This window comes from Lycorma delicatula, chromosome 1 (genome assembly GCF_047948215.1).
Source record: "Lycorma delicatula isolate Av1 chromosome 1, ASM4794821v1, whole genome shotgun sequence".
NCBI classification, from domain to species: Eukaryota; Metazoa; Arthropoda; class Insecta; order Hemiptera; family Fulgoridae; genus Lycorma; species Lycorma delicatula.
The window spans coordinates 339428827-339456133 of NC_134455.1; the positions used below are offsets into that span (position 1 = coordinate 339428827).

The window sequence follows — 27307 nt, forward strand, 5'->3', positions numbered from 1 at the left end:
GACTTGAATTTGTTTAAAAGTATTTAAATTATTTGTAAGTTTTTTTTATTTCTTTGGAGATTCAGATCTTAATTCACGTGAGTGTTTCTGTTGGCATTCTTTTCCTTATGTGAATGAATGAATCACATATGATCCTTATGTGAATATTTTCTCAAAATAATAAAGTTACTAGTGGTAGTATAACAGCATTACTAGTGGTATATAAATAAAGTATGCTTATTAGTTGCTTTATAAACTGGATTGCATAATTATAATATAATTCAATTAAGGATGACTAGCAGAAGAGAACTTGAGTGTTAGTGATGGTGCCTATCAAGTGAATATAGTTGACTATTTTATAGTTACCATTCACAGTAAAACAATTTTAGATTAAACATATAAATCTACAATTTAGGCTTCTTAACACAATGATAAAATCAGCTAAAATCATGAATTCAAAATAGATCTAGATTGAATAACAACACGATCAAGACAAATTTAAAAAATTTATTTTGAAATAAAATTATCTAATATTTATTCCACTATTTTCCTAGTGTGGAATTACTTAACCTCTAAAATATAAATTCAGTAGGTATCAGGAAGCATTTTCAGGATTGTTTTAAGAAGCATTTCCTTGTAAGTGCTAAGTATCTTTTTAGAGATTATACCTGTTATATAGGAAGTTTGTATTTTCTTAATAGTTGTCTTTTTATTTAGGAGATATCTGATGATCATTCATGTTACAGTACAATATTTAAATTATAGTTATATTTGAAGAAAAATCAATTCTTTCAAAATTAAAGAATTTATTGCTGAACTCAAGATAACTGGGTGTCAGCAATCACCGGGTGTCAGATTTATATCGAAATAAGTGAAACATGTCTGAATAAACTTCACTGTAGTGTTATTCCCTTGGAAAAATTCTTCTACAGCTAATTTCCCTAATATGTAACAACTAAAGATAACATGTGGATGTCGTAGACATTGTTTTCAGAGACATGATTTAAATTGTTTTGAAGGGAATATCAGCTATTGAGTATGTACTGATAATAAGCCAAAGTATAAAAGTAAACCTACAATTAAGAGAAGTAACTCAAAAACCACTGGCATTTAATCCTTCTTAAATAAAAAAAAAAAAAAAAAAAAAAAAACATTATATATATTTATATATAAAGTAAATAATGAAACTAAAACAAGTTTAATAGAAATTGTAGTGTTACAGAAGAGACAATTATAACTGTAAAATAAGTTGTTATTTTCAGTTAACGATTTGGTAGAAAAAAAGTATTTTTTGTTCTTCAATTAGACATCTTTCATACACTTCTCTATTCCTTTCTTTTTTGTAGCTGTTTCTTGGTTACAATATTACTAAATCCTCAGTTAGCTGTTTGATATAATTTGTGCCTCCCTTTACTGTTTATACCTCTCACATTCCTTCTAGAACCAATTTCATTAATCTTGGATGTTTTAATTATGGTCTAATTAAGAACATAATTTTTTGCAAGTTACAAGTTTCTCCAATTAAAAAAAAAAAATTGAATCAATGATTTATGAAAATAACCAGAAAAAGCTGAACATTTTCAAGTTTAAGTGACATTTTACCTTTGTAATGGGGTTGCTAACAACAACTGATCATTATCTTTAACTGTTGGATCAAACACAATCATCACTTGAATTTTTTAATTCTCTGTTGTTGTAATTTGATGATATTTCATTATTAAACTTTTCTCTTCACTGTCCATTTAGTATTCTTGAACAGAGGGATGCCAAAAAATTTGGCAATTTTTGGAGAAATTATTATCCAGCTTTTAATTTGCATCTTTTCCCATTGCATTTTCATTGGCAGTAGCATCATAATTACAACTATTTGTAAAACTATTTTTACATTATTTGTTATGGTCGATTTTTGCAAGATTGTGGTAAACTATAATCCAGATTCTCTCTTTAGTGTAGTTTATCATGATGACAAAATGACACTATAACCTCAGAGTGTAATATGGTGATATGCTATTTTGGTAGGCCATTAAATCAGTAGATTAGTAAAACATATCCACTACTAAGAGGTATATTACAGATGCGTCTTGTCAAAATGTTGAAATTAAGATCATTTACTTTTGATCAAGCTTATGTATTGTAAGATTGTTAATATTTTCTACTATTTTTTTATTAGATGGGTAATACAAAACAATCACTGGAGTTATTTGCAAATACAATTAAAAAACAGTTATCTGATAAACATGTTAATGCATCTACTTGGTGGGCTGATGTTTTAGAACATATCCATGAACCAAGAGACTTTATTGCCAAACTCAAGATAAATCTGGAATCTAGCAAGCAGCAAGGAGTCAGTTTAATATCAAAGTAAAGTACCCTACTTCATTTATTTAAAATTCTATTAGTTTATTGAATTTATGCACTCTTTTATATAATTACTAATGCTTTTAATTTGGCTATAATTTTCTGTCTTTGTTTACAAATTTTGTATGAAAGAATTTTTTTCTACATCTCTATAAAAAAAATCAAGGAGTGAAATGTTTAGATTTCATGGTGCCATGCAAATCACCTCTTCCAATGCACCAGTTTAGAAATTGATTTTCCAAACATTCTTTTGTTTACAAACAATCTATACTAGAGTGGTTATGTTTTAATATTTATCACTTAAAAGTAATACTTACAAATTGTACAGGAATTATTTTTCTTCTGATTGTGTTTTATAATCAAATTCAGAATTTGCCTGCTCAGGACCTCATTTTACATGAGAGCTAAAAGAAAATATGCTAAATCTGTTAATGTTTTTATGCTTTGTTTAGTTTTCTGACATTTGTGTAAGGTAAAATCAAAATATAAATATGTGAATTTGTTCTTACATGTTGTCCAAGCTTTGAATGTACCAAAAATTCTCATTGTTTCTTTGAACAGGACATTCAAATATAGAATGGAATTTAATGCATATAATGGTTGAAAAATATAAATATGTAAGATCCTTTGGGTCAGTATACTGTGGTACAAATGGCTTCAAAAAGTTGTAACTATGATATGCAGCTGAAACTAAAGGATTTTTAGATTTTAAATCCATCCAGAAGGAGAAGATAAAAAATAAAAACTTTGATTCAAATGGCATGTTATCCAAAAAAGATGGTAATCAGTTCCTTAAAAACTACTTAACTTTATTTTAAGTTCAGTTATAATGATAATTTTTCAAACTTTAGTATTCACAGGTTTTCAAGAATAACTGAATGTGCATACATTCAGTTATTCAGCTTCTAATAATGTCATGTACCCCTCAACTTTACCCCTGCAAATATTGATTTGCCGCTGCAACTTTTAGCGGCAAAGATTGATCTTTTACCCCTAAAAGTAAAAGATCAATCTGGAAACAACTTCAACTTTTTTCGAATTCTACAGGAAGGAAATAAAGATTTCATAAACAGTAATATTGATAATGTTGGTATGAAAATGATAATTAAAAATAAAAACAAGCATTAGTTTTCTTCATATGTTTTATTCCTTAATATTAAATTATACAGTGTCCCATAAAAAAAAGAAACTTTCAGGACATGTTCTACTGGTGAAAATAATGAAAAACGTTCATAATAAATTTAGATCTGGAAACACTGTTTTCAGGTTATGGCTAGCGAAAGATTTCACCTGGATTTCAGCTCTTCTAATAAAAGAAGCCCTATTGTAATTTTTGGGGCCCAAATTAAGGAGTACAGTTGATGGTGTCTTATGTCATTTTAGCTGGGAAATAGGATAAAACAGGTCCCAGAATTGTAACTCCGGTAATTAAGATATCTGATGTGAAACAAAATTTGATATTGAAAAACAAGTTTTTTTAGGTTTGTAATGCAATAGCTTTGTTAAATGCAGAAAACTAAGTAAATGCGAATGATTTAGTATCAAAACTTGTAGAGAATTTAATTCTGAGAAAATTAATGTAAATACAGCCAACAAAAAAATAAATAAAAAATTTTAAAAATTTATTTTTATAGAAGCAAAAAACATATGAAAAATAGACAGAAAATTGTAATATTCTTTCTGTACTTAATAAACTTTATTACTGTTAATATAGCAAAACAAAAAAATAAAATACATGAAGTGATAAATGATAACAGAATAACAAACCACAGTACAGTAATTGTTCCAAATTCCCTCCTTCACAACATACACAGCACTCTGCCCGATATCAAATATTTTCAGTGGCTTTCTGTATCAACTCAGGATCATTTTGTATAAATTCAGTACATTCCATATTTTAATGAGTAACTCTTCTTTAGTATTTACTTTTTGTTGGTACAATATTGTTTTCACATGGCTCCAACTGAAGTAATCTAGTGTCATTAAATGAGGTGATCATGCTGGCCAGTTGTTTGGTCCACTACATCCCATCCAATATAAGAAACTAGCAATCAAGTGATTTCTAGCTGCTAAAGAAAAATATAGCTTGCACCATCATGCTGGAAATTCATTTACAATCTAGTTTGTAAAGGTACACCTTCTAAAGAGCCGGAAAATTATTTTTCAAGAAATGAACATATGCATCTCCCAAGGTTTTCATTGAAAACAATGGTCTCAGAATTTTGACATAAATAATGCCATACCAAACAAACATTAATGTGAAATCTGTAAAGTAATTAATCTGTGAAAGTAGTTTCCACAGTATTATGTGAATTTTTTTTACTCCATAAGTGACTATTTTTAGAATGGAAGACTCAGTTTTTTGTTAAAGTGGCTTAATCGGTAAATAAAATTGAATTACCTTTTCAGCATTATCTAGAAGCCAGTGACAGAAGTCTAACCACTGGAGGTAATCTGTTGGCCACATATTTTGAACTTTGTCCAAGCAGAAAGGGTAAAGATTTTCTTTTCGTAGGATGTGTCACACTTTGTTTTTTGACAAACCAGTTCAACATTAAATTCGCGTTGTACCAATGCCTGGACTACTCTGAATGTGCTGAATCACACGATTTACTTGGCGTTCATCAGAAAACAAACAAGTTGGAAGTGACCCTTTCTTTTGTAAATGCTGATACACCAAAGAAAAAGTTTTTATACTTGAAATCTGCCTTCCAGGAAATTTCTCCTGATATTCACTTTGAGTAGCATTAGAATTTCTGTTACAAAATCCATAAACAAAAATTATATTGGCATATTCCAATTTATTATTTTCATAAGTAGAGGTATTTAATAAACTCAGTAAATTTTCTGTTAGTTATGTTTGGAATATAATTTTTTTAACGTGCATTAATGCATTCTTCGATACATAAATTATTAGGCATAATTACTATAATGAGCTAATAATGTATGTCATACAAGCGCAATTATTTTATAAAACAAAAGCAAATATATTGTAATTTTTAAAAAACATCTGGTTTCTGTAGGTGTATTTTTTATCAATAGTTAATGCATTAATTTTCATATTTAACATTAGTATATTCGGGAAGTTAATTCAGCATTCTATTCTATACAAGTTTAATTATATTCACACAGCTCGTAACAACTGTTCTCCATAGTCTAGAGTTAGTAGAAAACAGTTTATATTTATTACATGTCATTTGAAAATCATAATGTACAGAATCCGTTGCCTGTTCGCTGTGGAAACCAAGTTCTTTTTGACTCCTCTTACAGAACTGGGCCATGTGATAAAAAACTGCCTACACTTTCAGAGTCGCACTTAATTTCATATTCAAATAACATTTTTGGAAAGTATTCATTAGAATCTCAGTCGAGGAAATAAGCAACCTATATTGTTTTGGTTGCAAAGTCTTCAAAGTACATCAACTTAATTCAGCAAAGTTCTGCAAGAGTTAACGGCAAAAGCTTGCCGTCCATGCTTGCATCACTTTGGACATTGCATACTTTGACCCAGTCGTTGCTTACTTTTTTGAATTCTTGATGCATGTTTTTGTAGAGGGTATTCACTACCCCAATCATGACGTAATTGAGGTGTTGGAATCCAATCAATTATCTCTGTTGTTCTGGCTTGCTTAAAAATTGGTTTGTGAATACAATTTTTATACAATTTTTCCTGGTTCTTTTTGCATCCTTATGAAAAAATCGAGCATGAGCAGTGAGAAACTCTAACATTGTTTTAAATGTTAATTGAGAAATTCTAACATTGTTTTCGCCACCAGTAAAATGTGACGTACTAATTTGTATGTTGTAAATAATGTTTTATTTATATTTACAAATAAATAAGTGAGTCAATAAACAAATAAACATACAAAGCATATATGAGCTAAGGTCTGCTTTTTAGTATAAATACAGCACGACATCTTTGAATGTAAAAATTAGTGATTGAATTGAAAATACATTAAATTTTACAACGCCAAGAGAAATATAAAAAAAAAGTCTGATGTTAAAACACATGACTTCCTTGTACGCCTATTAAGTAACAATAACACTTTTTTTTTTAAATGAAAAGTATAAAAAATTTTATTTCATTAAAAACTTTTTTCTTTATTTATTTTTTTTTTATTGAATTATTTATCGTAAAATTTTTGTTACATTGTGAGGTTAGTAATTATTAATAAATCAATATATTTAAATTAAAAAAAAGAAAGTTAAAAAAAAAAAAGATGAAGTCTGATTCAAACCGATGTGCTTTCCCCTACATGTTGAAGTTTTAGACATTGTTTAGTAAAAAAAATTATTACCCTTTAAGTAGCAATAATTACTTTTATGTGGTGTGTTTACTTTGTTTAAGCATGAAATAATAATAGCGGATATCTGTCATGAGATCATAGGAGCTTTATATTTAGGCTTCTGAAGATGCTCTTATTCTTATTCTAATGAAACTATTATTTTATATAAGAAAGTATGTGAAAATTTATTGTATGGTTGGCAACTTTGTCTTGCACGATACCTTAATATAATACCTTAAATACTTGTGTATAAATCTATAAGTAAAAAAGTAAAGACTTAATTTAAGTTATTAATAGTGTAAGAATCAAAGTAGTATTCACTACATTATTGTTTTTGGAGACGGTATTTATATCTTTAATATTTTTTAGATTAAACAGCAGATATGCTCTACTGGAGGAGTTGAGGCAGTGGCTCACCAAGATTTTTACAAATAGACAAAAAGTTATTAATACCTTGAATAAATTAGAAAAAATGCCACAGGATGTGTTAGCTGAGGCAGCTCTTGTGTGCCATTTGAAACAAAAAGATAAAAAACAGCCTGATGATAAAAAGTGAGTATTAATAAATTTTCTGTTAGTATTTGTGATAGGAATGATCCTCCTAAGAAATCTAATTATTTATGTTATGTAAAATATGAACACACACATACAGTTGAGTTCAGTAAATATTTTGTGTAACACAGATATGCGGGCTATGAGTATTCTGATTCTACACACTAAAATAAACAAGAAATAACCATGATAAAAATGAATTTCCACTTCAACTTCTATCTGCATATTGTTTTCTGTATAAAAACTTCCATCTCTGTAGTAATTGATTCACTTTTACATTATAATTCTCTAATAAAAATAAATTAATGTAGCGATATTATAATTTTGAATCTCAGAATGGCAGCCATATTAATTTTTTAACTTATAGTGCTTGGGTAATACTTTATTTTTTCTTGGGAAGGAACTGTAACTGGGTAGCAGGACTCTTTATAGTATTGTATTTAATTTTACTATTATACAAATGATTTTTTATGTATGTCTGTGTTCTATCAGAGGCCAGTTAATGCAGTTTTTTTATATCATATAAACAAACACGAACACTGCTGCCAGAAGCTCAGTGATAACTGAACTGAAACACCACATAATATTCAGCTATCATTTGTGAAGTTGTGTATTATGTTGCAGAAATTGTCAAAACAGTTACTAAAAAAAAAATTCAAAAAATTCTCTTTCTTCATGATGGCTGTATATGACAAGATTTGTGGAAATCATTGTGATACACTCTCATTCATTTTATGTACATAATCCAGATACAGTTTGTGGTGACAGCTTAATACCATTCTAAAATAAGACTTTAGAAATGCTTTGGGTACTTGTCGGTTATAATGGGCCCCTTAGTGAAATCCAGTTGCATAACTTTGTATGCAACTCAACACAATAAAACTTACATACGTATAACTTATTGTAAATAATTTTTAACCTTAATCTGACGAGATTAGTGAGTTTAGGTTATGTTTGATTAGATTACGTTGATTCCGTGTAATGACAAATTGTGCATGTATATCAACATAACCTACACTTGCTTTGCTCGCTAACGTCATCTAATTAACATTAAATATACAAATTATATGTATTTTACGTATCTAAGTTGCCGGTAGACACGAATTTTGTGTAAGAATGTCTCAAAAGTAAAACGCAAAAAATAATTAGGGTCAGTAGAGGTCCCATATAACCAATAAATACCATGTTTTGAATAATGAGAAAAGCAATGGACAAAGTGTTTTTAACACTTTGCATTACAAAAACCACAATTTTGCATTTTTAACACTTAAGTAAACATGTAAGTTACGGCTTAAACTGTTAAAAAAAAATTAATTATGTTACTTAATTCCTTGTTTTTTGTTTTTTTTTAATAACTGTTTTGTAAAACTTTTATAAAATTTCATTTCTTCTAATATTTGTATTAATTATTTATCTCAATATTGTGGTAGTTAACATAACTCCCAAAGATATTTTAAATTTAAATATTGCCCTTTTATTAAGCATTACTCCTTCTGATTCAGAGACATCAATTATTTTTTACATTTTTGAACAGTTAGACATATTTATGGTTTTTTTTTACAGATTTTTTAACATTCATTAATATACAGTCAAGCTGTGCAAATTTTTTATCATTAGACCTTCGATGACAAGGCAGAAGATACTCTTCATGTTGAACATCCAATTTCAATGTTCATGTGTATTTCATATGAACATTCAGTTGTATAATTATTAGTTGACAATTGTCAATTAATTTCGTATCTACAAATTTAGTTGTTACATTGAGGAAAATCTTATGTCAGTTTTCTTTAGAAAAATAATTAAATTACTAGGTAGTGAGATGAATGGCACCAAAAAGTGGATGAGTAAGAAGCGACAGTTGTTATAAAACTTGAGTCCCCATGTGTCAATATTCAGAAACATGATTTTATAATGTCTGTCCATGAAAATAAGAAATAATCTAATTTTGTACATTGACCAAAGTAATGATCTCGAGAAACTCATCCACACTCATTACAATCATTTTTTTTTATATATCTATTCAAAGCATTGGTTATTAAAGATATTAGCAAGTACGATGTAAGGCATTACCTTACGGTTCACATTACTAAATTCATGTAGTGTAAGTGTTTAGTAACTTGACAGCTTGCAAAATATTAATCAGTTTTTAAAAATTTCACATTATTTTAAATAATGAAGAACTGTGGTGTCATGAGAGTAGATGAATTAAAATAATAATTTTATTGGTAGCAAATAAATACATGGTGAGTGTTTTCTCATGTTTTCCAGGTGTTTATTGTGCAAATGTGAAGCATTACTAAAAGGTTATGAATCTAATCTATTTTCTATTGTAAATCATTCATCTATTGCCTTAGAACACGATCTTGATGATACATTAGATGAATTAGAAGAAGAAGAAGATAATAAAATTGTTGCAGACTTGAAGGATGATACTCTATTTGAAACATATAATGCTGGATCTTGGAAGCCTTCACAACAAGAATATGTTCTTAGAAGTATGCATATAATTTGGGAAAAATTTTTATTTACATATTGAGATTAATAAAAAAAATGAGTGGTCAGAATTTTTAGTTTTTTTTTTTTTGAGTTAATTAACTAGTTTATTAGTTTATAATTTTTCCTCTGTTAAGAAGCATACGTTTAATATTTTAAGATTCTAGTTATTAGAATATTAATTACAAAAGCTTTGTCATGTTTTCTTTGCTGTTTTAACTAAATATGACAGTTTCAGGTATATTTTATTTAGTTAACTGTTATTATTATTAATCTGTTCACCTCAACATTACTACAGGTTGGCTCTCAAACTAACCATTTCTGCCTTTGCAGGAAACATTTTTCTCTAAAACACTGTCCACATCATATATATTTTTTTCTAAGACTTACTGTTGATCATCTATACTAATCCCATCTCTTCATCTACTTCTTTTCATTATCCAATGTTGGTCTCTTCACTGTATTGGAGTATCTTGCACAGATTAGCAGTGCATGCCATTCTGTTTAGTGTTCTGACTAATGTGGTTACATACTTTTTAAATTGTGGCATTCATGTACAATATTCTCTTCCTGAAAGTTTCATTAAAAAAAGGAAATTTCAAACTATAAAAACGTATTTAAACCTATTTGAATCTTAAAATATAGAATATATGAATCTTAATATTAATTTCAATAAAATAATTATACCTATTTATATAGTTGTAATTAATTTAATGATTAAAAAATTCATACTGGCTTAATTACTGCCATTCCCTACAAGTGTAAATTTTTTTAATGATAAATGGTTTCAAGCATTTGCTTGAAATAATATGTAATTAATAAAGTGCAATACTTAGTTTATATTTTCATTGCTATGTGTTTACTATTTATTTTAATTTTTAGTGAAAATAATGTAGTTGCATGCCAAAAAATCACATTGTTTTTTGTTTTGGTACCTTACTAGTAAGTACTTGCTCACATCGCAAAAATTGTTTAGTGTAAGACATGGTTATGCATTTCTGGTCTGTTAATATATACAGCAAAGTCCTTCTGCTCTTAAACTTATATACTGCTTTGCCAAAAGTTTTAATTTTATTTTCTATTGCTGGCTTACCAGTTTTGTTTTGTATTTATTCATGGCAGTTTCTCTTGTTTCCATTTGAATAATAGAAGCTCTGATATTAGAGCTTCTGATATTGTCTGATATTAGAGCTCCTTTTTCCATTGCTAGTCCATCATCATTGTAGCAAATTGTAATATACATACAAATGCATTCCTGGTTTAGAACATCATAGTTTTGATGATATCACAATGTTTTTTAAATGCATGTTTCTGTCTATTTCAGTAGGATTTTTAGTAGTTTTCTCCTCATATCCAACTCTGTAATATTTGATTTTCATAAAGTAATGTTATTAGAAATTTACGAACATAACAGATTGTAGAATGTGCTTTCTATAAACCACTGTCAGATTGTAGAATGTGCTTTCTACAAACCACTGTCAGATTTTTTTATTATGCCTTGGTCGATATAGTTGAATGCTCATACACATAAAATAATATGTAGAATTTTATATAATTGTATTTTATTGTAAAAATACAATTTTTATTGGATTTTTCCTTGGTTATTAATATTTAAAATAATAATTTTTATAAAATACTACTAGCATACAAACTATTGCAATCAGTCCATTTATTTAAGTATCAGACGTCTGGCTCTCTGGAAGCCACAGTACTGTTGTATTGTATTTAGAGATTTGGTTGAGGACTTTGAGAGTAGCAAACTTATTTTTAGAACGTTTGCTGACAGCTATTAAGACTGTTCTGTTAAGTAACAGAACTAAGTTATAACCACAAAAATTTCTCGGTAGAATTTTTGAATGATTGTTAGCTTTTAAGTTGTTTTAATAAATTCAACATGTTTTGGTTTGTTAGAACTGATTCAAATAAATCACAAGGTGGAGGTCTGTGATGCTTATAGCCTAGTCTGTGAGGTAAGAAGTCTGTGGTTACTTAATATCTGTCAATGAGAGTAATTTTAACATAATGCAGTGTGAAGTCTACCCAGCTTTGTCTGGCACTATCACCTTGGAATGAATTCTAGGAGCTAAGTTATAAGTAAGCAGGCACTACATGGTTTCAGTGTTACGTTCATTAAACAAATGTTATAAATTTTGATGCTTTTCTCTTTCTGAAGATGCTATGTCTTTTCTCTAAACACCTTAGATGGATTTTGTCATTGTTTGCTGTCAATTAGAAAGGAAGACTCATTCTTTGTACCAGATGTCTACAATTAATGTTCATTTAATTTTTATTAAATGAACCCACCTTAAATGTAATATTGAAATCACCTTACCAATCAATTAGTATATTTCTTCTAACTTTTCAGTTATTCAGTCATCTTCAGGAGGATAATTCTTAAATATAAATTAATATTAAAATATAAAGTATAAATAAAATTGGTAAGTAAAATCATAACATCGTCAATAAAGTAAAAATAAAGTCTCTTTTATAAGTATGTTACTATTGTTGATTTTACTTACAAATTTTATTTATATTTCATATTTTAATATTAATTTATATGAAGAATTGTGCTCCTAAAGATGGCTGAATAACTGAAAATGTTAGAGGAAATATTCTAATTGATTGGTAAGGTGATTTCAATATTATAATTAAATTATAATTTACCAGTGGTGTCATGTTTACAAAATTCAATTTAACCCATCTTAGCACATCATTGTATGCTTGCTTTATACCAGCGTTTTTCAACATTTCAGTATTGTGACCCAATTTTTAGTCAAAGTTTTTATCGCAACCCCCCTCTTAAACAATAATGTATATAATAATAATGTACTTTAACGCTAAAGCTACACTACGACCTTAATTATAAACCTTACAAATTGCCAAGAATAAGTAAATTTACTGATATTTGGCAACACTGATCCATTGCATTAACAAAACCAGAATCGACGCCTCTCTATTGCTGTCTGTCTTACGTCCACCATATTGGACATTCTCACAGCTTCACAAGAAGTTCTGATGTATCTCGAACATTCTGGAATGTCTGCGCAAACGTGTATAAATGTTCAATTCCAGCCAGTCTCAGTCAAGTCGATCCTTCTATCACTATTGAATCTATCATGAATGTTTATGTTGTAATTTGTATGTTAAATGCAATTCACGATATTAAATATTCATGACAGAATTATAGAGAATCATGAATAAATTTTTAAGTGGGCATAAGCGAGCATTAGATGATAGTGAACCATCAACAAGTGCTCAGATTAGTGTGGTTCTGAAAATAAAATCAAGAAAATATTCTTAAGAATACTTAAATTTTGGGTTTAGCAGTACTGAAGTAAATGTAAAAGAAAAGCTCTGTGTTTCATTCTGTCAAACATTTTGGCAGCAGACAGCATGAAACCTAATAAACTTAAACATCATTTGGAAACGCTTCTTAGTAAGTATACTAACAAACCCCGAGAATCCTTCCAATAAAATCATATGAAAAGCAAACATCATTTTTAAAAAAAAAACTTTGTCTGTGGTTGAAAAAGTTTTACTTGCATCTTACAAAATTTCGTATAAAATAGCCAGATGTAAAAGCCTCACACAATTGGTGAAGAGCTTATTTTGCCAGCTGCAGTTAAGTTATAGAAACTGTGTTTGGATTTTACCAAACAATTGCAGTCCATACCTTTATCAAATGATATTGTTGCCTGTCGAATTTATGATATAGCTGAAGATGTACAGAATCAGGTTTTTAGGAATTTGATGACAAATTGTTTTTTCAATTCAGCTTGATGAGGCAACAGATAGCAATAAAGATGCTCATTTCATTGCCTATGTTCGATTTTGATGATATGTCAGCAGTAGAAGATCTACTTTTCTGCAAACCAATAGAACTCAAAGCAACAGCACTCACATTGTTTACTATGTTAAATGATTTTATAAAAAGGGCAAAAATGAGTGGAAAAATTGCATTGGAATATGCACCAATGATGCTCGTTCAATGTCTGGAAGATTCCAAAGTATATAAACACTTGTGAAACAAAAATCTCCACAGTATGTCTGGACACATTGGACACATTACATGATCCACAGAGAAGCTCTGGCTTCCAAAGAAATGAGTTTTGGTCTGAATATTGTGCTAATGGACTGTTGTAACCATAGTAAATTATATAAAAATGAGACCTCTAAAATCAAGAATCTTTTTTGCACTTTGTAAAGACATGGGTGCAGTACATTTAGCATTACCGTTTTATTGTGAAGCAAGATGGTTATCATGTGGGAAATTTTTGGAACGTGTTTATGAATTGAGATGAAATTGCCATTTTCTAAAAGAGGAAAACCAACCGAAAGCTGAGAAGTTTCGAGATGAGCTATTTTTTCAACACATTGAGAAACTAAATACCTTGAATCTTCAACTCCAAGGAGCAAATACACATATGTTGGATATAAGTGATAAAGATAATGCTTTTTGTAGAAAATTGGAATTGTGGAGCAGAAATTTAAAGCAAAAAAACCTAGAAATGTTTGCAAATGTGGTTGAATGTGATAAAACTACAAGGCTGAAGAACATGTAGAAGTTTTTGTTGTAACCATTGAAAATCAGTAGCCATGCTGACAAAGAATTTAAAAAAGTATTTTCTTGCTGACTACAACGTGGTAGTAAGTTACGAGTGGGTTAGGGATCTATTTCAAAATACTCTTGAAGGGCTCTCAACTACCAAAAAAAAAAAATCTTCATAGACCTTAGTAATTTAGTAATAAATCACTCTTTGAATTTTGGGCAGGGATGGATGGTGAGTTTTCTGCACTGAAAACAAGAGCATTTTGTATATTATTACCATTTTCAACATCCTACCTTTACGAAACATGGTTTTCTGTGGTGGCTGCTTTGAAGACTAAGAATAGATCTCAGCTTAATATAGAAAAAGAACTCGGAGTCTAATTCTAATATTAAACTTTCCTTCCAAAAACTTTGCTCAGCAAGACTGGCCCAAGAGAGTCTCTAATAATTATTAAACTTGTTTTTAATTTAGTAATGATAAGTTAATTATTAAATACATTGTGTAGTACTGATACATTCCTATTTATAAGTGTATTATATCAGTGCAAATATGTATTTTATTATTTACTATGTCAGAATGTGTTTGTTTTGCTTTCCTTTCAGTAAATTAATAAATTTTTTTAATAATATTTTCTTTTTGATGTGTTCACACCTTCCATTTATTTTTGTCATGTTTCCCTAGGGGGGGGGACATGCCCCACAGGTTGAGTACCTACTACTTGATACCGTGATCTTAAAACTCACATACATGTATTAATTTAAAATATATTTAAGTAATTTCATTCAGTGAAATTTAACAATTTAAATAAATTCACTAAGTGAGATTTAACAATTTAAGTAATTTTACTCAGTTAAATTACTTAAATTGTTATCTGTTTGGTTATTCTGTGATTATTTACTTACTTTCATTTTTTCTGTTTCATTAGTGTTGTTAACATATGGAAGGACTAAACATTGTAAAAAATTATGGTTAGATGAAGGTGTAAAACATCTTCAAGCTTTAGATAGTATAAAGAAGGAGTTCCGTACTTTGCGTCTTTTGTGGACCCAAATGTTTGACTGTGTAGCTGCTCGTGATGAACTTTCTATGGCTAAAGTGAGGTTGCGGTTGCCTTATCCTGGTGAAAAAATTAAAAAGAGTGAACAGAAAAAGCAAATTCATATCATTGCACCACATCAGGTTTGAAATTTGCTTATTGTTTCTTTTCGCTTATTGTGTTGTTTTATATCTTAGTAGAGGTGGCGCAAGCAATCTTAATGCTTGATGTTGCTGCCATACCACAGCAGTGACAACTGCAGTACAAATCATTCCACTATTCTTTTAGCATAACATTTGCTTCATTACCTAATAGTGAATGGGCCTTCAAAAGCTGTATTGTGGTGTTACTATATTTGATCACAAAAGACAATTTTTTGAAGTTTTAATTACCTTAATATATAGGTAATATTTTGAACATTATTAAATTTTAAAATTTAATTTGATTTAATTATTTATGTATATAAGTTATGACTTTTTTAATTGGTTCATTGAAAAGTTTTTAATTAATATCCAACCATTTTGTGCAAAAAAATATTTATGCATTTTTCAAAATTGTAAATGTGACAAGAATTATAGAAGCGCTTATGTGAAGCTGGGAATTATACAATAGTAGGCCTGTAAGTAATATGGTGTAATGGGAAAATCAAAACGTATTACCTTCGTTGAGTGTTGGTGTTTCATTTTATTTTTTAACAGATATTCAAAAGTTAATGCAAGATAATTAAATACACTACCCCGACGGGGAGTCTTATTCTTTAAGACTTTGGGGGTTGGCGTCCCCACGGGCCTAGCCTCTGCAGCTATTCTTCCCACTATACAGTGAGCTGCAGAACACTTTACATTATACACATATACTACACCAAGAACACTTCATAAATTACAACATACACATTTACACAATTACACAACAACATCCTACACTGATATTTCTTACATTAACACTCGGTGGTGTTGCGACATCTTACGAAACGCAACCGTAACCCAAGATTTGGGCACAATTTGTTCCCAAATCGTGCCGATGGGTGAATGGCTCTACGTAGTGAGTCTTGAACTATGTCCTCTGGGCACCAGGGCAAACCCAGTTGTACTTAGCTCTAGCTCCAGTACGCGTGCGCTCTGCTGGAGTGGTCCATTTTTCGCCGGTACTCTAAGTCTTGCGACCTCGATCAGCTTTGTCTGACGAGGATAAAAGTCCTATGGAAGAGAACTACAAATCTTTAGACTTGAACACTAAAAATATTCGATTCGTTCTTCTCCGAAATAGTCAGGAAGGTGGCTCCCTCCAAAAGGTTTCACCTTTCCTAATAAATAAAACTGTAACAGGTGCAAGTGGCTCCCCGAAGAACATCAGGAAATTACGCGACGGATCGATTCTGGTTGAAACATTCAACGACGAACAGAGTCGATCAATCTTACGTCTCCGTAATATGGGTGGTATAAATATAAGTGCTGAAAGCCACAAAACTTTAAATACGAGCAGGGGTGTAATTTTTTGTCGAGACCTTTTAGATATACATATCAATGAAATAGTTGACGAGCTTTGCCACCAAGATGTTGTTGAAGTGAAACGTATTATGAAACGGCAGAACGGAACAGAAGAACCGACACCGTCTCTTATATTAACATTTAATCTCCCTGTTCCACCAGAAAAGATTAAAGTGGGTTACCTCTCGGTTCGGGTACGACCATTCATGCCCAACCCACGGCGATGTTTCAGATGCCAAGGTTTTGGTCACACTACAACATCTTGTACAAAAACTGAGATCTGTGCTCGATGTGCTAAAGAAGGTCACAATGACACTAACTGCGAAGAAAGTGAAAAATGCGCAAACTGCAGTGGTCCACATACAGCCCGCTCCCGAGATTGCCCAATCTTTAAAGAAGAAAAGGCAATTCTCAAAATCTGTACGGAGCAAAAGCTATCTTTCCCGGCCGCACGAAGAGAATACAAAAAGTTAAATAATTCACGGAACCTGGTTAAACCAGATGTATCTTTTGCCACCGCTACATCTAAACAAATTCCTACAAATGTTAATAATCAGCAGTGCGGATCCTGCAATGAGCTTAAAAAACTTGTTCAGATGCTTTCTGATCAAGTAGCTTCACTTACAGCCACTATCTCAGAGCTGACAAAGATGAAGAAAACGTCTTTCGTCGCAGTTAGTGAATCCAACAGTGTGATACACATGAAAAATCCTGCTCCCAAAGTCGTACTGGCACGAGTAGCGACTATTACAGCTGGCAGTAAGCCACTTAATAAGCTCCCCGTAAAGGGAACCCACATAACCACCACCTCTGGGATGTTAACTGCAGCATCCCATTCAAATAAATCTCCTCCAGCATCACCTCATTTACTGGAGGATGTGGTTGAAGAACCACCCGACCCTAGGGCATCGGAGTTCTTTAAAATAAAAAATACAAAAAAGAAAAACCGAATCACCTACAACTAATTTTTATATAATTTCCGAAACTTAATTTTTTTATTTATTTTTTTACACTTATGAACATTATTCAGTGGAATGTTAGAGGTATTCGGTCCAGCATTGAAGATATTAGAGTACTAGCGCACGCACATGATCCACTAATCATGTGTTTCCAAGAAACTCACCTTCTACAACATGACCCAATTACACTCAGAGGATACTTCTGTGAGAGATACGACTGCCTAGTAGACAGTAGGGAGAGTGGTGGAGTAGCGATTTTCATGAAGAATGGGGTGTCTGCTACAAGTATTCAACTAACCACTGTCATTCCTGCTATTGCAGTAAAGGTCTCTATTCCCTTCAAATTGCATATCTTCAATCTGTATCTCTCACCGAACACTGAGTTCAGTGCTTTAGATGTCTCAAATCTCCTCACGCAAATACCATCTCCATCGTTAATAGTAGGAGACTTCAATTGCCCATCATATTTCCTGGGGCTCAACCTTCTGCTCCACTCGAGGAAATATGATAAACAGATTGAGACAAGACTTTGACCTTTGCCTACTGAATAATGGATCACCCACATTCATGTCCTTATCAACTGGTACTGTATCTAACCTTGATCTCTCCATATGCTCACCGAATGTACTCCCTCATTTTAATTGGTCTGTTTGTGATGACTTTCACGGCAGTGATCATAGACCAATTATTATTGGTTTCGGTGTAGACTGCGAGATTAAGAGAAGGCCACGGAGATGGATTGTTGAAAAGGCAGATTGGAACGGTTACCATAAAGCATTCCAATCTCAGTATGACGATGAAGCGAACATCCTCGACCAATATTCTTCTTTTACGTCCATGATACTTGAGAATGCCAACAGATATATCCCACAAACATCGGGTAATCCTAGACGTCCTTTCGTTCCATGGTGGAACGATGATTGCAAATATGCTATTAGGAATCGATGGCAGGCACTACGAAAATTTAATCGTAGGCCTACAACAGAACATCTAAATTTATACCGCAGGACTAGAGCGGTGTGCCGTCGAGTATTCTTGGACGCTAAGAGGAATTCATGGACGAAATATGTGAGCACTATCTCACGCACTACTCCCACGTCTACTGTATGGAAGAAAATTCGTGCAATTTTCGGATCACCGAAACAATCTATTCTTGGTCTTATTGATGAAGGAGAACTCCTTTCATCATCCTCGGAAGTGACAAATAGTCTAGCAAAATCTTTCCGCTCGGTGTCTCGCACCTCATCATATAATAACGATTTTCAACGTTACAAGATACAAATAGAAGTATTATCGTTAAACATTGGTGATTCGGTTGGTGAATTAAACACTCCATTCGTATTTAAAGAATTGTTACATGCACTTAAAAACTCATGGGACACTTCCCCAGGACCGGACAACATTCGCCTTTCCATGCTTTCACACCTTCCTAATTCGGCATTATAACAACTTTTGAATATTTTCAATGGTTTATTCTCCGAACAAGTCTTCCCACCCGGCTGGTCAGAAGCATTTATTATACCAGTACTAAAACCTGGTAAAGACCAAACGAACCCCACAAGCTACCGCCCTATTTCATTAACAAGCGTTTTGTGTAAAATAATGGAGAGAATGGTAAACCGCAGACTTACATGGTACTTGGAGAAACATGGCTTTCTATCTCCAGAACAGTGTGGTTTTCGACAAGGACGATCTTCTATTGACCATTTAGTGTCACTGGAAACAGCCATACGAAACGCTTTCCTAAATCGGCAGCACCTCGTCGCTATCTTCTTCGATATATAAAAGGCGTATAACACAGCCTGGCGACGTGGTATTCTTAACACTCTCAAAGAATGTGGAATCAAGGGCAATATGCATGCCTTTATCCGGGGATTCTTAAATCACCGAACGGCTCGTGTTCGTGTAGATGATTCGCTCTCAGATAGTGTCATCTTGGAGAATGGAGTGCCCCAAGGTAGTGTATTAAGTGCCACCTTATTTTATGTAGCCATAAACGATCCAAATGTGTGCAGGCTCCTGTCTCATGTTCTCTATTTGCTGACGACTTTGCTATCTATATTGCAAGCCGTTCAACACCTACAGCAGAGAGACTACTGCAGAACACTATATCTCACCTTGAAGCTTGGTCCAGGATTACTGGTTTCACATTTTCATCCGAAAAAACAAAATGTGTCGTTTTTTCTCGGCTACGAAACCCTTCTATTCCGCAAATATTTCTGAACGGTGAGACTATTACTATCTCTACTTACGTTAAGTTTTTAGGTTTATTTTTTGATAGCCGTCTTACTTGCATCAAACATTTAAAAGAATTGAAAACAAAATGTTCTAAACTTCTAGATATGATGCGAGTCCTTACTAACACCAACTGGGGAGCCGATAGGTCATGTATGATACGTTTTTACTATTCCTTTGTTCGCTCCCGTTTAGATTATGGTTGTGTCGCCTACTCTTCAGCTCGTCAATTCGTGCTTAAAATGCTGGATAGTGTACATCATGCTTTCCTTCGGCTTGCCACAGGCGCGTTTAGATCAAGTCCTGTCGCAAGCTTACTTGTAGACTGTGGTGAACCATCACTTTGGGATAGACAAGACCAGCTTTTATTATCTTATTTTGCTCGTCTCAGAGGACAGCCAAATCACCCGGCTCTTGACTCGGTCTTTAGAAGTCCTAATCTAGGAAAGTATGAGGACCATCCACGTCGTACTGCACCTGTAGGTGTCTGTACCTGGCGTCTGCTGCAGCATATAAATGTTGACACACCGTCATTCTTTCCTATGTATCCTTGCTCATATCCTCCATGGAGAATAAACCTTATAAATTTTAATTTTGACCTGACTACATACAATAAACAATCAACACCATCTATTGTCTTTCAGCAAATGTTTCTGTGTGTTCTCTCCAAGATGAAACCAGACGTGGTTGTATACACTGATGGATCGAAACAAAACGATACAGTTGGGTGTGCATTTGTTGTCAATGAAAGAACTTATATGTTTGGTCTACCCGGTATTACGAGTGTGTTTACCGCTGAACTATACGCTATAAATAAGGCTCTAAACATCATTAACCCTAAATATAGAAAAATTCTTATTTGCAGTGACTCGTGTAGTGCTCTCCAAGCCTTAAAAAACTTTTATTCCAAACATCCTATCATCATTGAAATTTACAACACAATCGCTGAGTTGAATAATCGCAACACAGAATTAAGTTTTTGCTGGGTCCCTAGCCACGTAGGGATTCCAGGTAATGAACATGCAGATTCCGCTGCCAAAGAAGCATGTAACCAGCCTCCTTTCACCATCCGAGTTGCTACTTCCGATTTCATTAACTATGTAAAACAATTATTAAGAGCAAGGTGGCAAGGTGATTGGACGGCTACCGTTGATAATAAACTCCGTCAGATTAAAGATTCTGTGTTACCATGGGACTCCTCATACAGAAAACCCCGGCGTGAGGAAGTAGTTCTCTGTCGATTGCGGATAGGACACACGAGGGTCACACACGAGTACCTGTTTACAAGAGGACAACCACCTCTATGCGCACGATGCAACTGCCGCGTGACTGTGCGCCACATACTCGTGGACTGCATATGTTATGCGACATTGCGTCGTAAATTTAAACTACCCAGAAACATCTGTGGTATCTTGTGTAATGATAAAGAGGTTTTAAACCGGATGTTTCTGTTTTTGCGTAGTATAGGGTTAATACATAAAATTTAATTACTCTAGTCCTATGTATTGTTTTTGTTATCCGAGTAGCGAGCCTTTTACACTCCCTATCGGAATTTTGTTTTATATATATATATATATATATATATATATATATATATATATATATATTCATATTTTGTTGTTTTTTTTCATGTTTTTAAATTCGTCTGTGATATTAGTTGTAAGTTTTATCTCTTTTTTTAGTTTTAAGTTTTATTTAGTTTTAATATGATAGTTTTTAACATAGTTTTAAGTTACATGTTAGTGTTTTTGTTATCCGAGAATGGGCCTTTTACACCCATTCCGGATTTTGCTTCCTGTGATAGTAGTTTTAAGTTTTAATTACTTTTACTTTTACTTTTATTTATTTATTTATTTTCCGGGCGATGATAACGACCAATCGTTTTTCGCCCTAAAAAAAAAAAAAAAAAAAAAAAAAAAAAAATAATTAAATATACTAATTAATGGAATCTGAAATTACAGCAGAAACTAATTATTCTTAAATGTTAGAACAAAGTGAAACTATTTTAATTAAAGAGGGTGAATGCCCATCCACTTTGCAAGAAATATTAGAATTTCTGAAGTTACTGTCATCATAATAATCATCACCATCAGTTTCACTATCTTCTTCTAAAGAAATAATAAATGATTCCATAGTATTGCGAGTAATGTGTTCTTGTCGCATTTACTCAGTTTTTGTTTCCTTAACTTATTACAATGCATCTTCCAATTTTTTTCATTCATGTTGGCCACTTTATTTTCACATAGCCTTTGAACATCTTTGATATCAAAAGTTACATTATTTGACTTGCTACATATCCTTTAACTTCTGAATAAACCATCTCAGTAGGATTGAGATTTAGGTTGTAAGGAGGTAGTTAGAGAATGTCATGCTCTTTTTTTATTTTTTTGTAAAAGTTCATTAAACATATATACATCCTGACCCGGTAGGGAAAGACACCATCTATGTGACAGTTTCGGTCACCACACCACTCCCTTCATATTTAGCAGTTAAAACAAAGCTGGACATCTAAATATTCCTTAACTTGACTAGAAGAGAAGAGAAGAGAACCTGCCCTTCTTAGTTATCTAAAAATACACAACCGATTATAAAATGTGATTAATTTTTCTCAATCAAAACTATAATAAAAAGAAACAAAATTTGCACAAATGCTCTTACAGGAACAACAAATACCGGACTACTAGTTAATTGAATCATACTGAAACTTTCAATAATTTAGGTTTGTGGGTAATTTTTACATTGGCCTGGCTGCATTTGAAAACTATGAGCATATAGCAAACAATATAAGAATATTATTTTTTGATATGATTCTAAGAAAGCCAACTTATTTCCTGAGTTATAATACTTGACTTGTCCATATTTATTTTTACGATAAATAAAATCATGACAGACTATAAACTATGTTTTTATTTATCAGACAATTATAACATTAGTTAATTTATCATTTAACATTTTTGTCTGCTGACATAATTATAATACTTGTTGAGAATAAGCCTGTATTTTTAAGACATTTAAAAATGTGCCATAACATTTTTTTCTTGACAAAATACTTTTTATAAATTGTAAACCGCAGAATTAGAAAATATTTTTAAATAATCTATAATACCATCCAGTAACATAAAATAATAATAATTGTATTTATATGAAAGCAATTTGCTTCTGCGCATGAAAATTAAACTGAATGTTTTCAATTTGGATAACAGGCACCATACTAGCTGTTGTAGTCCCAGCTTCAAGATTTGTTGCGGCACCTGCAAATGTGTTTCAGTTTTAAGCATTGTGTTTTTTAGACCAAATTTATTCCTTGGTTTTGGTTCGGTTGATTATATTTAATTCAATAAGTTAATCAGTCTACTTATTGCACTCTGAAAATCAGAACTATGATTAGTATGCATGCATTTTAAATTTGTTGAATATATTCTTATAGTAGGGTCATTTTAAGGGTTTCTTGTACATGTAATAAATTACTTCATAATAAGTCTAATAGTTTGATTTGGGTCTTGTTATGCTTATAGTAAGATTAAGGTAATAATATTACAATGAATTGAATAAAATACTTAGTATTCTGTAAAATTTCAACAAAATTTCACCTTATACTAGTTAAAATTAATCCTGTATAAAACATTATCATTGGGTCAAACTCAATTTCTTGTTGCTCTAGAGTTAATTTTAAATTAAGAATTTGTAAAAAGACTTTGAACTAAATTATATAACAAAATATTTAAAAAAGAAAAACAAATTCAGAACATTTTCAGTGATGAGCATATTTGCAAAGATTACTGAAAACGTTTTGAAATAAGTTTTTAAAATTAATTTCTTGAACTTGGTACTGCTGATATGTTAATTAATTAATTAATTAATTAATCTTAACAGTTATTAAAATCCTCTTTACCAGCTCATTGAAATGCCCTCTAGATCTTACAGCTTACTTCAAAGCCATCATAAGGAATTAAAATATCAAATTGGAGTCGGAAATTAAAAATCATAAGTTAAAATGTGTAAACAGTTACGACAACATAATTACAGACAACAATCTCTTTACACATTTAAACTTATGATTTTTTAATTTTTGACTCTGATTTGACATTTTAACTCCTGATGATGTCTTTCAAGTAAGCCAAAAGATCTAGAGGATATTTCAATACGCTAATATGCTGGTAAGGTGGATTTTAATAATTGTTAATATTATTTAAATTTTTAAAAGTGTTTTATTGTACATTTTGGTTCTGTATGTGATTACAAAAGTTTAAACTTTACAAATTAATATCATTATTGACCATCATGGTCAAGTATATAGCAAACCTTGGTATTTTTTATTGGAATATTATTTCAGTTAAAACAAATGATTCACTAAAATGTTTAGTTACTAGTAAACACTTGTGAAAATTAAGAAAAATAGTGTTAATGGGAAAATGGTTTTGTAAAATATATATCATGATACATCTTTTGACTTTGCAAAAAATTGAATCTAAAATTTTTCACGATCACAATATTTCCTTCACTTCTTATGAGGAATTAAAAAGAATTATTTCCTTTAATCGTGAAATTAGAATAATTTGATTTCTTACAAACAAATATTTATGATTATATTTGAACTGACGTGAAATGTTAGCGCTACTGTAATATTTTATGGAATGTAATATAATTTGACAGATTGTTTTTGCTATCTACACTAATTAAATTGTAACTGCAGATTAGATTAGAATTTTCGAAATCATTAAATAATTTTGTGAGTACTGTTCCCATAATATCTTCCTTGATGCAAAAATGTCAAAAACATTACATTTTCACATGCCCTGTGCTGTGTATAATAAGTATTAATATATGTCAGTGTAGCCCTGCCAGCATTTATTGTAAACATTTATTTTTTCTAACCGATTAATTAATGTTAAATAACTATAAACTTAGAACATAAACAACAAAAATATCTTCACCATTACACATGAAGAGTCATATGTTATATTCAACATTTGCTGAAAGTTAAATGACATACCCATGCAGAAGTGTAATTTGTTACTCTACACTTTTACTTCTCAATTTTTTATTACAGAAAACAAATATTCAGTATGGTCATCAAAAAATATTGAAAAAATCTTTATAACTTTTTTTCTGTCGAGTTAAAATTGATTAACTACAGTGATATACAAGATACAATATGATTATGGAAATAAAATTTCAATATTATTCATAAGTTTTTGGTAGGTATGCAAAAAATGTACTTCTAAATAGGGAATTGTTAGAAACAGTCACATTAAATGTGAGTTTCATTGCATATTAAACTGTTAAAAATAGTTTTTGAGGAAATGTTTACATAATAAAGTCCACTGTAAGTAGTGTGGGGGCTTGGTAGCCTCTTTTACTCTAGCTGCTGTGTAAGGGTTATGCTTCAAATCATGGGAAATCTCTTATTGTTCTTATTACAGTGTTTTTTTTTTTATTAATTTGTTTATAAATTAATTGCTTGTGGTTTATTTTCAGGTTGAAGTTGAGTTGGCAAGGTTAAGATCTGAAAAAGTTACAGCTGAAACTGATTTAAAAAAAAAATTAGGTACATTGTTGTATTTGCAAAACCTTCAGAAAAGGGGTAGTCAGCAGTCTGAGCTTTGCCCTATATGCCACAATCAGCTGAATAACAAGGTACTGTCTATAATTACTTAATTAACTCACAGTGTTCTATGTTGTCTGTAATTTTGAGTCTAACTAGCTGAAATAAGATTCTTGAAATATAACATGTAAAAAATGGAGGCTGTGTGGTAAGGCAGAAGCTGTGGATCGTCTTTGATTTATTATTTTTAATTCCTTTAAAATATCTTAATGTACTAATAAATAAGTTATGGTAATTGTTTAAGAGGGATGGATAGACGTCAGAATTTTTTTTTGTTTTTCATCAATATTAAAAGCATATGGCCGCATTTGCTTCTTTGATTTTTGTAAAATTGACTTAAAAATACTCTTTTTTAATTCTTCTGCTGCTTCATTCAAATTAACCAAAGATAATCTGTATATTTAATTTTTTCACTGGTAAATCCATAAATTAATAGTAGAGGAGAGCTGTTTTGATGTGTAGTAGTTTAAAATGTTTTAATGAGAGTTTTAATCCCTTTTCTAAATTTAGATTAACATTATGGCAAATATAGGTTCACCAACTCTTAAATTATTGGTTTTGAAGATTTTTCTATGGTCATTAGTTTTTGATAATGTTTTGGACAGTTATTGATGCAAAATATAAGTTAAAAAAAAAAGATATTTTTTGTTGGTTTTTTTTTAGTTGATTTAAAAAAAAAAAATTAAAACAGCATGTTTGTTGCACATCTAAAGTACTGAAAATATTTTATTTATACTTGAAAGGAGGAACATTTTTTGAATTTACTTTCTTCTACTTTGTTTTCCAATAAAAATTAGGAAGATAGGATTTTTAAACTAATATTTAATCCTTAATTTTTTTTTTTTTAATTTTAATTTAACTTAATTAGTGGCCCCACCAACCTCTTATTCTTATAAATTTGTGCCACAAATTTCCTTCTTTCTTACTCATCTTAAGTGCTCATCATTTCAGACTTCATCTATTTAATTAATTTTAAACAACCTCCAGTAAGATTGCATTTAAAAAACTTCTATTATTTGTTTTACTAGTTTTCTGTAATTCTTATCTTGCTATCATAAATTTTATAAAAAATTTCATTATAATTAACTTTGTTGTTTTTGTTAATGTAAGAACTTATTCTGTTTCAGTGGTCGGTGTTAAGTTGCGGGCATTATTTGTGCTTTGATTGTGTGCCAGTATTGTTAGACATGTATGAAGGAAACCTAATCTGTGCTGTTTGTAGAGAACGCACACCCTCTAGTGAAATTTCGCATATTGAGGGTGAATACGATAAAGGCCCTGATACTGTTCCTGTTAAAGGATCGCATACCACTAAAATACATTCTATTGTAGCAGAACTTCTTAAACTGAGAAATGTGGAATCAGATGTTAAAGTTCTAATATTTTCATCGGTAAGTAACGTATGTAAACATGTTAAGTTGATAAAAAAACAATAGTTTTCAAGCTATTTTTGCACTTATTGATGAATTGTTAATGATTCATGGACATAGTTTTAATTAATAAAAATCTGTCAAAATATCAGGTTAAGCAACTTCTCCAGCAAATCAGCTGTGTACAACTGGTTGAACTAAGACATTATTTTTTCAGTTACTTATTCGCAGTTTCCTTCTAAGTGAAAAATGAAATAAGTGAATGAGACATATCTGGTAAGACATATTGCATTAGGACATTTTTTATCTGTTATTTAACTGTTTTTAAGTCAGTTAATGCATAAGTGATGTCATCTGTACTGAAGTTTTCTTAAATACAACTTATAAATGTGTGTCT

At 31.0% G+C, this 27307-nt stretch overlaps 1 protein-coding gene across 4 annotated transcripts in view; it reads left to right on the top strand.

Annotated features, from left to right (window-relative positions):
* Window positions 1-27307, top strand: part of LOC142334330 (E3 ubiquitin-protein ligase SHPRH) — a 126951-nt gene that overhangs the window by 84966 nt on the left and 14678 nt on the right. For all 4 annotated transcript variants that reach the window (XM_075382282.1, XM_075382283.1, XM_075382280.1 and 1 more), the window contains 6 exons: window positions 2150-2340; window positions 6993-7175; window positions 9444-9670; window positions 15144-15397; window positions 25414-25572; window positions 26668-26931. In XM_075382282.1, coding sequence (XP_075238397.1) covers window positions 2150-2340; window positions 6993-7175; window positions 9444-9670; window positions 15144-15397; window positions 25414-25572; window positions 26668-26931 — 1278 coding nt within the window. The remainder of the gene's footprint in view (window positions 1-2149; window positions 2341-6992; window positions 7176-9443; window positions 9671-15143; window positions 15398-25413; window positions 25573-26667; window positions 26932-27307) is intronic.